Genomic DNA, 17,077 nt, shown 5'->3' on the forward strand with positions numbered 1-17,077 from the left:
AAATAGCGATCTGAGTCCACCAAAGTTAGACTCGCAGCGTTTTTTAGCTCATAGTTGAGCTGACCGCAAGGATTAACAATCCATTAGCCCCAACTTCTGAAAGTGGAGAGAAAAACCTGACAATTTTTATAGTGTCATTCCGATGAAAATTACTCTGATGACTTACAATTTCGGCGCCAGCTGCAGATCCGAAAAAAATTACTCTGCCCACTAGTAAAATTTCTTTATCGGCTTAGGAAAGCTTCAATATCAGCTTCGTAAGAATTCAAAGCCTGATGCAACATTTCCTATGACGAAGACCAACTTCAGCAATAATCGGCTATATTCGGCGCTTATCGTTAACCAATCACAATGAGCAATCGAAAAATTCCTGTGTAGCACAGTAAAAAATAGAGGAACGGCCAACTAAATAAATTGACCTACCTAGGAATTCTGAAAAACTTTCTATCAATTTTCCATTAACCTCAAATAAAAAATGATAGACCTTCAAATTTTATACTGCTGTTCAGTAAATTTTACGAAGCCGCGTATCGGTAATTACAAAATTTATTACAAAATTAACAGTATTAATAGAAATTTTTATGTGTGAGTAAAAGACATTCCATTATTCTAGTGCCCGGCACAGTAATTATTCATAGACTTTTCTCTCCGCGTACTCTGTTAAAAACATTGACCCCTGAATTAAAATTTCTTCTCGAAAATCATCTAAAACTCATCCCACTCCATTGGATCCCCGAAATAACTGAAAAAGCCCATAATCCCGGCTACATTAACCCCGTCCAATGCCTGGCTCTCAACACTCACCCTCATCGCCTTTGTATCCTCGTCAAATATCCCACCCTCATTCCCCTCAAACCCCAAAATTAATAACCCCAAAAAAATGGTAATGCGATACGTGACTACGCGGATTATTATAATCAAACCGTCTCAAGAGAGCCAATTAGCCCCTATCATTCCCAACATGATTATACCACCCATTTACAAACTACCTGAGAGCGAGAGTACAGACGATAAAACTTGAATGCCCCCACTCTTTACCCTGACAATGTCCCAAGCTAATGCTAAAAGTCACCCAAAGTGTACTCGCAGTGGAGATTTTCCTTTCAGAAACATCCGGTCGACGGAGAGAAAAAAAAATAAAAAGAATAAAATAAATAAAAAATGGGAATAATCGTTTCAACTTTCTACTCCACATGGCTTCACCCCCAGTAACTGCCCCTCAACTTTTAATAACCGAGTATAAATTCCCCTCGGCTGATTTAAATGAAACATTCTCTATTTTTCTGAATTAAATAAAAAAAAACCCTGTTATTCAAAGTTGAATCGAATATTTCCACTGTGAGGGGTGATTTAATCTTTTATTCTCATATCTCCTCTCTCTCACACCCAATTAGATATTCCGAGAGATGAAAGTCGATTTATGCCACCCCACCTCCCCCTCCACAGCCTCACTGACTTTTATTCCGACTCTGCATAATCTCGGGCATTTTCTCAGATGGATTATGCCGTTTATATTTCACCACCGGAATCTATTAGTGTTAATTAAAATTCTACCGCAGAATACAATGCTTGATTACACCCAGACTACATATTAGTATATCTTCATTCCACCCCCGATGTCATACGGAATATTTTTTACTCCTCCGTCACTAATTGCGTGAAGTATTGATTTCATTTTTCTTTGATGTATTTTGCGAATGAATTTGCGGAAAAGAGGGACGACGGTGAAATACGGACAAAGGGACGACGGGTAACGTCGATACGCAGTATTAATTACCAACGGCGTTGGGTAATCCCAATGTGATGCGATTTTTAATTTCAATCGAGGGCTTTTATTGACGGCATTCATTACTGGGAATATTGCACCGATATGGTGTTGAAGCTCGTATGGGATGATGTGGTCGTACTAATAACCATATGTCAACTTCAAAATATATGTGTTAATTAAAAAATATGCAATTTGTAAAGACGATACTGCATTTATGGTTTTAAGAGTGAAATTCATCCACTGAGATTTTTAATGATGATTCCATTTCTCAATTTATACGCCGATCGGCCAGAGTAGAGCCAGTGATATGATGCAGTTGTGTGGAATGCAATACGATTCGAGGACAATTTTTTTTTTTTTGGTCTCTTCAGGCAAAGTTTCTAGCGGAAATTTAACAAAACATGGAGGTATTTGAATGGAAATATTTTCATTGGCTGAAATCAGTAATTTACTCGATTGCGAAGAATAATATGGAAAGATGGAATGTTGAACTTTAGTGATTATTTTTCCCATCCAAATCTTGGCCAATAGGATTGCACCATTCGACGTTATTTTGTATAGTCAACACGGTATTTCAGCGGATATTCTTGAAAATTACACTGGAAATTTTGCATGTTGATATATATAAAAAAAAACAAATGTTGAAGTAACCCTCAATTGTATCTGACAGATTAAATGGCAATTCGTTGAAAATTATGTCTCATGGTGCAATTCTATCGGCCAAGATTTGGATGCAAAAAATAATCCCCCGAATACCACTCGAACTTCGAAATTATCTGATATTTCCCTCAAGGTTCCCTACAAATAAATAAGCTTGTCAAGTTTTCCAGAAAAATCACTCGCGCTTCGCGCTCGTGATTTTTAGACTGGAAAACTTGACACGTTCATTTGTTTGCAACGAACCTATCGGGAAATATCCGATAATTTCGGAGCTCTTGTGGTATTACATGCGATAATACAATGGAGCTATATTTTTTTATGTAAAAAAGGCAAGCATTTCTCAACGCCATTAAATTTTCAATCAAGAAATTAATGTTCAGCAGCACATTACTCTGGTTCAGTTCAATTGAGAATTTAAGAATACATTTTTTGGAATTGCAATGATCTCCAGTAGATTTTACGGTGTAATCAAGAGGAAATTGACAGTTTTCATGGCTTTTTTTCAGCAAATTGGAGAAATAAAATCTGGAGTTTTTCATCAAATTGCACATATAAAATGCAAATGTAAATTACGTTGGAAATGTAGTTTTTTACGCTTTCTGGAACGTACTTTTGCTTCAAATGGGTTTATTAATTGCTGTTACGTAAACATAATTTCTGGTTTCGTACTCGTAAATTAAGATGAAGTAGTTTATGTTTATTTGTGCCTATTTCATGACTCAGGGAAAATGCTTATTTTTCACGTGAAGATGAGTGTTCTTCGTAAATTCCGTGATTTTATAAAAAAACTACGTGAATTTCGTCAGATTTTCCACCACCAATACATCCCTCCGGAATCACGAAAAAAATACGTAATTTTTTACAAGTATCCCTCTCTGCGGTAACCAAACTTCCGACAACGGTATCGAAAATGTCAACAAAAATTACCCAACAGGGCCAGACGAACAAATCCATAATACTCAAGCCCACCAGAACCCAAGTAAATCTCGTTCATCACGCCCACATCTCCTCCAGAGAAAAAAAAATTATGTCTAATATCCCTCACCAAACCCATCACACAAACTCCTCACCCTTCCCCTCCTCTCCCTACAAATGAAAACAAAAGTGTTCTCAAGTTGCTACAGCACTTAATGACACCTCCCAAGTTCTTCAACAACACGACAATGAAGTTCTCAAACGAGAAAACAGAATTAGAACAAAAGCGTTTCATTCATTCATCTCCTTAGTATTTTTTCACGGTTATTAAACTACCCATTACAACAATAAGAATTAAAATATTTTCATGCATTCCATTTAATCGCAAATAATAAACATCACCGTCGACATTTATTAATCTCCGCACTCAGCGAATTTCCCCCTTTCCCCAGACGTGATTCCGCCATTTTAATTACGTACGTCTCATTAATACCATTAATTACTGCACTTTAGTTTAATGTAACTAAAATTATCCCCCTCCCCCTCCCCCTATATTCTCTCCGCAATCTTTTCTCCCTAATGTACAACATTTTCACCGTTCATCTACATCTGTCTAGTGGGTCAGTATGAAAAGCCACGTTGCATCATTTAATCTTCATTCCGTATTGTATATATGTGTGTGGCATGCTTAATTCTCTCAAAACGGCCACGAGTTTAACCCGAAAGAGAGGGACTGGGGCGTTAACTACTCGCAGTTCTCCATTCCTGCCGCTACCAGAAAACTACTTCCATGGGTTTTTTTTTTTAACGAAAGACAGAAAAGCGAGTTTTATTTTTTTTTCTCTCTCTCTTTCAGTTTATGTTCTCACTGTCTCTTAATCCTCCCCCTTCCAACCACTTGACTATTCACCATTACCACCATCGCCACCCCCCCTAGCCCGAAACCCACCCCCTGTGCCGCTGGCGCGAGATTTTTTCGCTACCTTTTAATTTGAAATTTAATTACATTTAGTGGACGCGGTGGGAAACCGACTAAGGATAGTATCTGATGATCACGTTTGGTAGCAACGTGAAACAACGATTCCAATTAACTATTCTCGTATTACGTAACAAGAGGAATTTAACGAAGAACCATTAAAGCACAGTGTTATTCGATTTCCTGGTGGGATGCTTTAATCATTGAGAAGTGGTTTCGAATTACGGTGATGTTGTCAAGAATTTGTGGGATGAGTTTTGTGGATTAATTTCGAGGATGAGGATGGGGAGGAAATTATTTGGTATTTTAAACTGCGACATGTCGGGGAGGAAAGTCAGGTCATACGGGGAGAGAAGAGTCGGTGAAAAATTAGTGTGACGGGCGGTGGAATGGAGGGGCAATGGGCTAGAATACTGGAATGAGTTTTACTCACACGTACAGGGAACGAAATTTTGGATGAAATTTTTTGGGTCAAGTTTTTTTGGAAAAATTGGGTTGGGCGGATAGTTTTTGTGATAAATCTAACCTTCGTCCCTTGTTTCGCTCCCTGGAGGTCTAGTTTTTACCTAAAATTTCTTTCCATGTAAAAATTTCAATCGATACTAATTTTGTATTAACTTTTGTAATTAACAATATGTGACTTCATAAAATTTACAAAACAGCACTACAAAATTCGAAGGTTTATCGTTTTTTATTTGACGTCAAATGAAACATTGATGGAAATCTTTTGAAAATTCCCATCTAGGTCAGTTTATTTTATTAGACCTTCCTTCATTTTTTACTGCGTCACACAGCAATTTCCTGATAACTCATTGCGATTGGTTACCGATTAGCGCCGACTATAGCCGATTATTTCCGACGTTGATCTTCCTCATGGGAAATGTTGCATCAGACTTTGAATTTTTACGAGTTCGATATAGAAATTTTCCTAAACTCAAGCCTGTCAGTTCACCCCACAAAAATTATCAGATTTTTCTCTCCGTGTGTGTAGAGTCATTACCTGTGAAATATTTCAATCTTTGATGGAATTGCGGATGTGTTCAACACTTTGATGGAATGTTTGAATGACTTTTCCACGAAAAGAGACGCAAAGGGGTGGCTAAAAAATGGCTGCAGTGAAAAAATGAAGCTTTTTATGGTCTCATGACGATATCTGATCAACCTATTTATCTTTCCACACAAAGTTTAGTTTAAATAAATGGTATTCCCATGCATAAATATTGCTCTGTGATGTGAAGCAAAGGGTGAGCGGCGTATCAGGTAATTTCCCCGCGTCGGTGATTAAAATGCGAGGTCTTTGACATTTTTATTTGCCCCTCTAAAAAGGGGATGAGATATGAAGATTTCTTATTAGCGGGAAACCTTTCATTAAACGTTTTAATCAATGTCGGAGTGAAGGGTCAGCTGACGTGAGTGAGGAAAAAGCGTGAGGTCTTACGTCAAACTGATTAAACACCGGCCCTGGATATATTCTCGCGTGAGTAGTCACCAGTGTAAATAGCCTTTCTGAATGTTAGGGGTAATTATATGGCTAGTCAGACTGACAACGCTGTTTTATGTTGCTTGGGGTATGTATGTCAGATTGTCCACATTTATTAGGCACACCTGTCTGGATATTGGATCACCGCTGGGGCTTTAATGCTCTAGTCCCATCACATGCTCCGATAATTGTTGTACTTTCTGACGTTTCTGTCCGGGTGATTAATGGTCTCCTTGGACAGGAGAATATTCTTCTTGGAAATTGGGAATATTTGATGATCCGCGCTCGAGACTTTTTTAAATATTTTATGTCATTAAAAGGGAAGTTGTATGTGATATGGAGGATGAAAGGAAACTGGAAGAAGAGCTTTGGAGATATATTGAGATATACAGCGCTGAAAATGTTCCTCACAATTTTCTGCGCTAAAGGGCGAGCTCTTTTATGGTATTAAATTTCCACTCAAATTGCGAGGAATCTCATCACTAAAGAATAAAATATCTCATTGATTTTCTAATGAAATGATCTGAAAATCAGCAGAACACTTGATTTTTCCATTCACTTATTCCGCGAAAAATATTTAAAAAAGTATGGGCCATTGAGTGAACAATTAGAAATTCTGGTCGTATTGTCTATGAATATTCATGTTCTGATGACAGAATCCAGCGCTCGAATTTTCATCTCTTTTTTCAACCTAATACGCGAAATTGAGTGAAGATTTATTGCGACTTAATATCACTCTCATATAATTTATAATAACATTTTCCATTAAATTTCCAAAAATACCCAAAGGAAGAATGTATTCTCCCCATCTACCTTGATTTCAATTTTCTATACAGCAAAATAGTAAACAGCTCTCGCTAAAATAAATAAATCATTGGACTCGTACAATCCCCGTGTGTATTTACCCTCTTATTTCTAACATCATTGTTTCCCTCTCTAAATGTATTTTCTTACGTCTATTAACGAGTCACGTTTCAGAGTACTAACGCGAACGATTTGAATTGAAAGCACTCCTTGGAAATTCACCTGGTCTTCATATATAACCCATTTACCTTGGTTGCACCAAACTAATTCTCCATTCATGTTTGTGTACCATTGGTAACTGCAATTCATCGTTGAGTATGTATACCACATTATCGTAATCCCCCAACTAAACAAACTTTAGGTGCAATAAGTGGTATTGTACTTGGAAAGTTTGTCAGAAACGGTGTTAAACGATTTGCTATTTTATTCGAACAGCTTGGAGCAACATTTAGACCTATTATCCACTGTTTCAACAGTTGATCAACATATTAAGCCCAGAGGTATTTTGGCGAGGGATTTTGGATAATTTTCGATGTGCAAGCCTGACGGATCATTGTTTTCATTCGATTTTATCTTTTACAATACGAGAACAATTTTTTTTATTGGGCCACGTGTTATATCCCTGGGATAAACGTGAACGCATAAATGTGAAAACACACAGAGACATTTATTTTGGAAAACAAGTGGGAAATTGCTCCGTCCCACTATAGTAATCCACCATAGTATTATATTTTGATAATAAAGGAGCAATTTCATTCCGAATAAAATTTCTACGACGATGAATTTTAAATGCAATTGAATAGCTCATTGATGTGATTTAAAAATAGCCCCCCTGAATTACTGAGGCCAAAATTGATTAGTCTGATACCAACAAAAAACGGGAAATTCTTTTGGTACTACAGACGGTATTGTCATTTTTCCGGATTAATTAGCAATTCGATTTTAACTGATTATTTCGATTTTTTCTCTACCACGAACAATTAAATTCAACAAGGTCGGTTTTCAACTGACCTCATCAGATTTACAAATTGACCATTATAATCATGATTACTTTTATAAACGTCTTTATACAATAACCGATTGTCTCTATTGCGATTCTAGTCCTCCTTTCAGCCCCTCCATAAAATGTCGATAGAATTTTTTCAAAACGTATGAGCTTAAATGAAAAAAAATCAGTCAGTCAGACGAACATCTGAACAAATTGATTGAGCTATCGTTCGTTAAATCCAGATTTTGCAAAATCAAAGATAAGAAAAATTCACTGAAATTTATTAGCATACAATTGTGAAAAAAAAATTATTTATTCCCCTGAATTTATCAACTCATAATTGAACAATAAAAAAAACTTGTACACATACATATTTACACCATCTGAAAGTTTAATTTATGTTAGGCCGGAAAATCGTTATCTAATCGAGCGAACCGAGTTGTTTTATATTTTAAACATGTCGAGAGCTAAATAGCTATTCCCTTACCAACCGGAAGCCCAAATTTCCACTAACTTTCCAATAGGACAGTTTTCAGCACCAATTTCCGCATCCTTTGCAACCTTCCCCCCCCCTCCCCTCCCCCTCCTTTACCATTCTCCCTCTTGGAAACTCTCTGTTCTAAGAAGTTCCTCGAGAGGAAAAAAAAAACCATTGCCTGCATATCGAAATGGAACGATAAATATTGAATCAACTCTTTTAGCCGGCATTCAACTCGTGTCAGTTCTCACGAGTGAACCCGAGATATACGATCCCCCTCTTTTTACGATTATATCAGCCTACCTCACGTGTTCCACGAACCACCTGAATGATTTCTCACGTAGTCGCGATGGCAATGGGTTTTCTTCCATACCATAGTAAGCACCAAGCCGATACTCACTTTCGCAAGCTACATAAATATTTCATATAAATAGTGCATATTTATCCTCTCCATTTGATCTTGGAAAACGTTAAACTCAACATCAACTACTAGAGCGGCTTTTTTTAAAGAAACTCGGAGCCCATTTGATCTTTATTTTATGGCTCACATGTATGGAAACTATCTTTGGAGTTCAGCCCAGGGTACCTTCAACACTTCAACTGTTTTACATGCGCAACTACGCACGTAGAGGATGAAATAGGAAAAAATTATTATGGCCAGGGGAGGTGATAGTGCAGTATTACGACATAGTGAGAGGATTTTCAACGAAATCTGCTTCGTAATTATTATTATGTCGTGGAACGAATCGTTTGGAGGCTCATTAGACATCCTGTATTTATGGACGATGAGAAATGGTTCAGTAAAAATTATAAAGATGAGTATTTACTGAATAGTGGAAATTTTTATAGGAAATTAATAACTTTCACTATTTAATTAAATGTCACAATGTTTATTCCGATTTAGTCATATGCAATTTTTAGGAAAAGTCTCGTTTAAAGACTACTGACTGGAAATCCCGTGTGCTTTCGTCAAGAGACCGTTTGAGAGTGCCCCCACCCTCGGCTCGTCCAGGGTGAGAGGTCAGACCCAAAGACAAGGCCCTTTCGTTCTTTGGGTTGTCCACGTGGTGGGCTGTTTCGGTCATAAACGGCCCAAATTTTTTCGCACCTCCCGGAGACGTTTGCAATGGGTCGTTCGATTGGATTCTATTGAATTATGGGTAGGGATTGTCTTAATAATATAAAAACAATTTAACTATTAACTTTAATTTTTTATTATCGCACGCAGAAGGTATATCTTTCTGGTATGATGTCTCCAGATCAACAGACTCACTGATCAGTGACCAAAGATTTGACACTCTGGACCCATTTGACAAAAGGCCCTTGTTCATTGATTCCTTTCTGTTTCCTCTCTGGTTCTATTTATTAAAACCATTGTAAACATTTCGGTACTGTTTGGAGAAAAACTATAAAATTTATAACATACTGAGATGGACTGAAAACAGATGTAGACAGATGATTCGTTTTTGTCCACACATATCAAGCCTTCTCAATAGATTCCAATGTTAAAGGCATTTCCCACATTCTATTTCATCGAGACGTATTTTTAACCGAAATAGTGATAGTTGAGAGTTATCATGGATGAAGTACTTTGAGACGGATCAATTCTTCAATAGTCCGGGGAATCCCATGGAACGTAACCGACACGAAGATAGATCCGTGTAATCAATCATACAGCTGAATTTTCCCGCCAATTCTCTTAACTCCATTCTGATTGGTTACGAAGGGTGGATGTCTGTGTGGGCACGTTTCATGGGCATTCTCCCTTCCTCTCGGTAAGTTTCTATGTGGAGCGATGCCGTAATATTTTTTTGACCGATCACTTCTGAATGTAGGAGGGTCATGCGCGAGATGAACTTTTCCGTAATAAAAAATTTGAATTCTTCGCTGGTAATTTTTTAATAGTCTTTGCTTCAGAATGTGTACATATATGTAAGTTTTAGGGGGTGTCTGCTTTGAGAAAGGAGTCCTCATATGGGGGAAAAATTATTAATAATTACGCGCCTGTTCCGTAATTTGCCAGTGAAAATAGTATTCAGTAAAAATTACGGAACAGTTACGAACTTTCAGGAAAAAGTATAGAACGTTCAATGAAAAAATGCGTAACTGTTCCGTAATTTTTATACAGAATTAAATTTTAGGTGAAAATTGGGCATCTAAGGGTGAAACGAGGGATGAAAATTAGTTTTATCACAAAAATTACCCTCCCAAGTCCAATTTTTCCAGCGAAACTTGGTGTAAAAAGGGGTTAATTGTCATTTCGTCCCAGATTTTCACTGGCAGATTATGGAATACGCACTTGATTGTTTTTTTTATTTTCTCCCCGTCCAGATGGTATACATCAAGATTTTTCCCCAAATATTCATTTTCGAGTAACAAAATTTTCTGAATTTCCGTGAGTAATTTTCTCAAGATAACGTTAGCTATTGTTTGTATTTGAACTTAATGAAAATACTTCAAGTTCGACCTCGTGCATTTTCAACCTTATGTCGAATGAAGGTAACTGCACAACCTCCTTATGAAACGGTACGGATTTCAGATCTCTTCACTCAAGCATCCACTCACTTCAAAATCAACGGCCATTCTCAAACGTAATGCCTTATCCTAAACTTTTGATTTCTCCACAACGTATCAGTCAGTGAGAAAGTTTACCGCGAAAACTTCACTGTGGAAACTCATGGGGCCATTTCAACTGCTCCCTTTTGCGAATTGATAATGAAATCGATTCGTCTACCTCCCTCCGCATCTGAGGAAAATTGTGTTCGGTGGAGAAAAGTTTTTTTCCAGACTACGAGAACCAAGTTTTATAAGTAAATTCAACGAGCAATAAAACTCGATTTATAAAAATATATTTTTTTTAATGGTAAGAAGAAGGAGAAAAGTTAGGTCTCCAGAGAGTTGCGATCAAAGTTTTCCGAATTATTGAAAATGCCTTATTGTTTTGCATGGAAAATTAAGCGATCTCGGTCAGCAATTGACGCGAAAAAATTTACTTGAGTTATTGAGCAGAAAAATTGGCGCTCAATGATTTTATTACGTCCTATGTACCCCAACCCCCCCCCCCCCTTCGTGTCCCCAACGTGTTTGGCAAGTGATAAACGAATTCAACGAGCATTGAAATTCCATTTATAAGAATAATTTTTGTGTTATTGGGGGTGAAAAATCGAATATAAAGGAGATATGAGACTGGACCCACACGGAAAAACATACATGAGGAATAAAATGTCACACGATCCATCTACTTGAGGCTTAACTAACAAACGATATTTGTCCCTCATATATATTTTTCCGTGGGCGACTCTACTAAAATTTTTCAATTATTTATGAGACCTTTAGCGCACATATTGAACATTAATGATTTTTTGTTATTCAGTATATCCGCAGTAGATTATAGAATCGTGGGAAACACCAATTTTCATCGATTTCACCGTTGAATATGGAATACTACGTTCAAGCGTCAAATATAACGAAAATGGACATATACATTTTGTAAAAAAAATTTATTGCAAATTCACGCGAGAATGTGCAACTGGCCATCGCCCGAAGGCCTTCAGCCAGTTATTCACATATTATATACGTAATTATAATTGATAAACACGAAAAAAAAATAAAAAATGCGTTCATTATTATATTTATTTAAAAAAGCTCTGTACTCAACTGACATATTTTTCCTTCCGTATAATATGAGAAGGAATTGAAGAAAAAGTAAAAATTTTCTATTTTCTTCCGGCCTAAATCACGGAGGCAATTATAAATCGATTATTCATATTTTATAGAATTGTGCTTCACTTCTTCTTGTTTTGACAATTGTAAACGTTGCGGATATCTCCCGATAGATCTATTGTGATACAACCCTCACGAACCCTCGCTAAGTCATTATATTGTAACCGATAGACGTTGGATTCCAGAAGAGGGGGCGGACTTATTTATTCAATTCGTGCCACAGATCATTAACATCGCAATTCTCATTTTAAAATGACAGAAGATCAATCGAAATGTGAACATAAAACACGCACACGTATTTGAGGAATAGGGAACACGATCGATAGATTAACTCTTGAGTGGTCGTAGCGCTCTAGTAAACGTAGTGGGTCGCACGGTATTTTATGATTGAGTGAAAAAAAAAAAGCTGGAAGCAATGATTTTTTAAGGTTTACGGATAATTTTTAATTTTCAATAAACGCTAAACGAACGTGTTAACGAGAACGTATTCTCGTATTTAAAATGAAAAGATCTTAATGTGTTTCATATATTTTTCAAGAAGTTGTTCTCTTTTTTTTTTATTTAAGCATTTTAAAACCGATGAGTTTATTATGCTACAACAAATACATAGATATACACAATATATGAAACTGTTGGTATAGTAGGTTATAATAAGTTATTTTATAATCTATTTTACGTACAGATTTAGCATTTATGGATAAATCTATTAATAATATTCACAAGTAAGAGATCCGTTGAACGTAGGAAATTGTTCTCTTGAAAAAGACGAATAGCCACTGAGATTTCCTTTATCATACGATCACGACAACTGCTACAACATTTTTATTGAAAAATATTTTTCCCCATTTAAAGTTTAATCGCAATATTAAAGATTGATAAAGGAAGACAAAAGGTGCAGTTTCGGAAAATGACTATCACTTGCTATAAATAATTCAAAAGGAATCTATTTTTCATCATTAAAATCGCTTATGCAGAATCCTAACAACTTCACTTTTATCAAATATTTTACCAATGATCGATCGATACGAAAAAATCGGTTTTTCGAAAGTTCAACAATTTCAACGAATTATTTATGAATAAAGAGTGTTTGAAAAAATAATGGTAATGAGTTAGTCCACTGACACCAGCCCAAAACTACCATGGAAGCTGGTTGGGTCTCCAACTGGTGTGAATGTACTGAATAATTACCAAAACAACTCTGTATAAAATATCGTTTGAATGACGCTGAATATTCATGATGTGTCTTTCAATTTTTCTCATGCAATTTAATTCACCAATTTCATAATGGAAATTATCACGAAACAGTAAAAAATGCATGAACAGCCTTAACCCTGAGCTCCACAAAAACCTGGGATTCTTTCCACACGGAAATAACTTTTAGGTAAAAATTAGACCTCTAGTGGGCGAAACGAGGGATGAAAGTTAGTTTTATCACAAAAACTACCCTCCCAAGTCTAATTTTTCCACCAAAACTTGACCTAAAAAGTCGTTGATTGCCATTTCCTCCCACGTTTTGTCCTCTAGAGGTCCAATTTCCATCCAAAATTTTTTTTCCGCCCACCGAACCATTTAAATTCCTCCAAAAATATAAGTCCCTCCTCGACAACATAATCATCACGTAATTTATAATTCCTGAACGTAAGTAATGTCCTTTCCCACCTATCAGCACCTAAAGTAAAATAAACCAACGTAAAAATCGTGATAGTTCAGTGCACAATAATCTTCAATTCCGATCAGCAACTCCCACGCAATAATTTACGGATGAAATTGGCCCGAATAACAGATTTCCATTCACCAATTTTTATCACGTCCTTTCACACTTCATCCTCTTTCTCCCACATTTGTTTGAAAAGGTGGTATGTCCTTACCGTTCTGTCTCCCAAATTCTTGACACGACACTTGAGTATTGCAGACTTGCCAACGAGAGCAGTGACATTTTGGGAAGCCGATACATCGAAGTAGGGTCCACGATCGAGTGGCTCAAGTTCGAGATCCTCGTGATTGTCCTCATCGTTATTACAACGAGCAGGTCCTTGCACTAAACCAAACAGACAAAACGAAATATTTAACGTGAGTTAAAATTTTTTTTATCGTTGTTATTTCTGTCTTTGTTGTGAGAAGACAGGGAATTGCATGGTGGAGAGGCTTTTGGAGGTATTGGGGAATATAATAGAGGCATACCTAGTGGATTGAATTGAACAGAGAATATGAAAGGTTAAAGCATTTAACTATAATGAGAAATATGCATTTGAAGCGCTATTCACTGAGCTGGGCTTTCAGTGCTTCATATCAATGAATGTGAGCGATTCTCTCGCGAATCCAGAACACACAGAAACCCCTTAAAACCTCATGTTTATGAAATCCCTCTACACTAGAAATTATCTATTCAAATGGAATCAACGGAAACATCATCTCAAATAAACAATCAAATAGAAACTCAATAGAAGGTTAACTAAACAGCAGAATTTCAAGTCAATATTTCGTGGTAAACCTCGACACTTTAAATAAAACGCCATCACGTCAATTTCCTAGTTAATGATCTAGCTGTTGCGTTGATAAGAGTCATGATAGAGAGAACTTTATGAATATTTACACATAGCAATAATTACTATCATTGAGAGCATTACTGTAGTCATTATTACAGTAATGATAACGATATGTATTCTGTTTTAGCGGTTATTACGCGGAGAGAAAAATTATTTAATAATTACGTGACTGTTCTGTAATCAGTCAAAACAGTATTCAGTCAAAATGACGGAACAGATCCGCATTTTTTCATTAAACGTTCCCTATTTTTTCCTCAATAGTCACTGAAAAAGTGCGTAATTGTTCTGTCATTTTTACCGAGTTTTGGTTTAACTGGAAAATTACGGAACAGACAAGTAATAAAGCCCATGTGATGGTGTAATTGATCAACACGCTTTTGAGGAATGAAAAGTGATAGAAAATAATATTAAAAAATAATAGAAAATAATAGAAAATAATAGAAATAATATAACATGATAGTAAAAATGATCATAGAGGTCAAGTGGATAAATCATTTACCATGTTCTTATGTAAAATTGGCTATGTTATAGTAATCTGTATTATTAACTTTTTTATCGTATAATATAAATATTTCAAACGAATGGAATGCCCAACAAACGCAAGCGCTGCGGTAGATTGGTACGTGAAACTGCAAATACATTCCAAACGTTATCGGTGGCCTATTGTAGGGAAAATTCGATAATGAACGCTAAAGTGAACTGTCGCCATTTTACATTCCCGCATTTGAGAGAAATATTCGGACAGGATTCGAGTGAATTCAATAAGCTAGAAAATAGCTCAATGATGGTTCTTCAGACCGGACAATTATATGCATTCATTAATTCCGGGAATATCTCACATTCATATTACCTCGTTAGGATGACATTTCGCTAATTACGAAGTGGGTGATAATGGGAAAGAGTGATTATGGGTGATGGATATCAAAGTTGAACGATTTTTCATTGGATTTGTTTTTGAAAATACGCAGTTGGAAGCATTGAAATTTCATCGGCAATGTTTATATGTTTCGGAGCGTGGCGCCATTATTACATTTCACTGATTATTACCATCGCATCAACGTCCACTGAGAGAAATGCAGTATTTCACAATTTTGGGTGGAGTGAAAGACCATTGAGAAAAAATTTCGCTCTCCCAAAAGACTAGTTACCCACGTAGGAGATGAGAACTGACCGACAATCGGCCGATACTGACCCAGTGTCGGCCAATACTGGCCGAACCTCGGGCCACTGTTGGCCGTTTGTCATCTCCTACCAGGGTATTCTTCGTGAATTGACAGATACACGAAAACAAAAATTAAATCCAGGAGGTTTTATAAATTTTATTATCAATTCAAGGAAATTTTCGACAGAATCATCTCGTTTTAAATTTTGCATGGTTCTTAAGTAAAAAATATTTCTCACACGGAGAGAAAAGTCTGTGAAAAATTACTGCGCCAGGCACTAGAGAACTGGAATATCTTTTACTCACACATAAAAATTCCTCTCAATACCGTAATTTTTGTAATAAATTGGGCAATTAATTATATATGGCTTCGTAAAATTTACTAAACAGCACGATCAAATTTGAAGGTCTATCATTTTTTATTGAAGATTAACTGAATAATTGATAGGAATCTTTTCAAAATTCCCATCTTGGTCAGTTTAATTACTGTGCCACACAGCAATTTTTCGATTGCTCATTGTGATTGGTTAACGATAGCCGCCGAATATAGCCGATTATTGCCGACGTTGAATTTTATCATGGAAAATGTTGAATCAGGCTTCCAATTTTTACGAAGCTCATATAGAAGTTTTCCTAAGCTGATAAAGAAATTTTACTAGACGGCCAACTAATTTTTTTGAGACCTGCAGGCGCCGAAATTGTAAGACAGCACAGTAACTTTTATTGGAATCACACTATAAAAATTTTCAGATTTTTCTCTTCGTGCACTCTCGCCCGGTCTCGATCTTTCATACGTGAAAAACTTGACGTCGCAATGAGATAGATTGAGTGTGACTGATTACGACAAGAGCCAATACTACTTCTTGTGAGAAGAAAGAGAGAGAAAATTTTCATGTTCACGAAGACCGAGACAATCCCTGCAAAGTGAATTTTCTTTTCACACAGAAAACAGTAATTTGCCCCTTGAAAGCTCCGCTTGGCTCTTTTTGGTGCCATTTTACCCCGGTTTAGAGAAATATTATTATCTTCAACGGGTGAAATACTCCTTGCGAGGAGGTGAACTGCGAATCTGATAATATGACACATTCCATGAGAAAATTTATTCCTCTAAACCCAGAGGTAAAACACTCCGGCAATGAGGGAGGTATCCTTATGTTTTTTTGGGGGTTAAATCCCGTGTACACCCGTTTACTAAAGTTCTGAAGCAAAATACGTACGACCAAGTTCAAATTGTTTCAGAACTTCAGTAGATCATTGTGTACCTCTAACTATTTTACTGAAAATTCAACGGGATTCCAAATTCTTGATTCAACTTACGTCAATGAGTGTTTTTATCTTATTCGTACTGTTTTTCATTTTTTAATTTAATATGATAATATGAATAAGCTCAGGACACAAGACATTACGACTGATTATTCAGTGGTTTTAAATTTTTTTGTAATAACAAAATGAGCATTTCTAGAAAAAAATTTGAATTTGGATTTGAAATTTGTTCCAAGCAATGAGTTAACTTTACAGAGAAAAAAATCTAATCGTAATCTGGCAGACAAAATAATATTCAGTAAAAATTATGAAAC

General features: G+C 36.3%; 1 protein-coding gene across 1 annotated transcript in view; it reads right to left on the reverse strand.

Moving 5' to 3' along the window:
* Positions 1-17,077, reverse strand: part of LOC135167334 (SPEG neighbor protein-like) — a 38,400-nt gene that overhangs the window by 17,187 nt on the left and 4,136 nt on the right. The window contains exon 2 of the mRNA XM_064130443.1: positions 13,661-13,830. Within this exon, the coding sequence (XP_063986513.1) occupies positions 13,661-13,830 (170 nt within the window). The remainder of the gene's footprint in view (positions 1-13,660; positions 13,831-17,077) is intronic.

Source organism: Diachasmimorpha longicaudata, chromosome 1 (assembly GCF_034640455.1).
Source record: "Diachasmimorpha longicaudata isolate KC_UGA_2023 chromosome 1, iyDiaLong2, whole genome shotgun sequence".
Classification (NCBI taxonomy): Eukaryota; Metazoa; Arthropoda; class Insecta; order Hymenoptera; family Braconidae; genus Diachasmimorpha; species Diachasmimorpha longicaudata.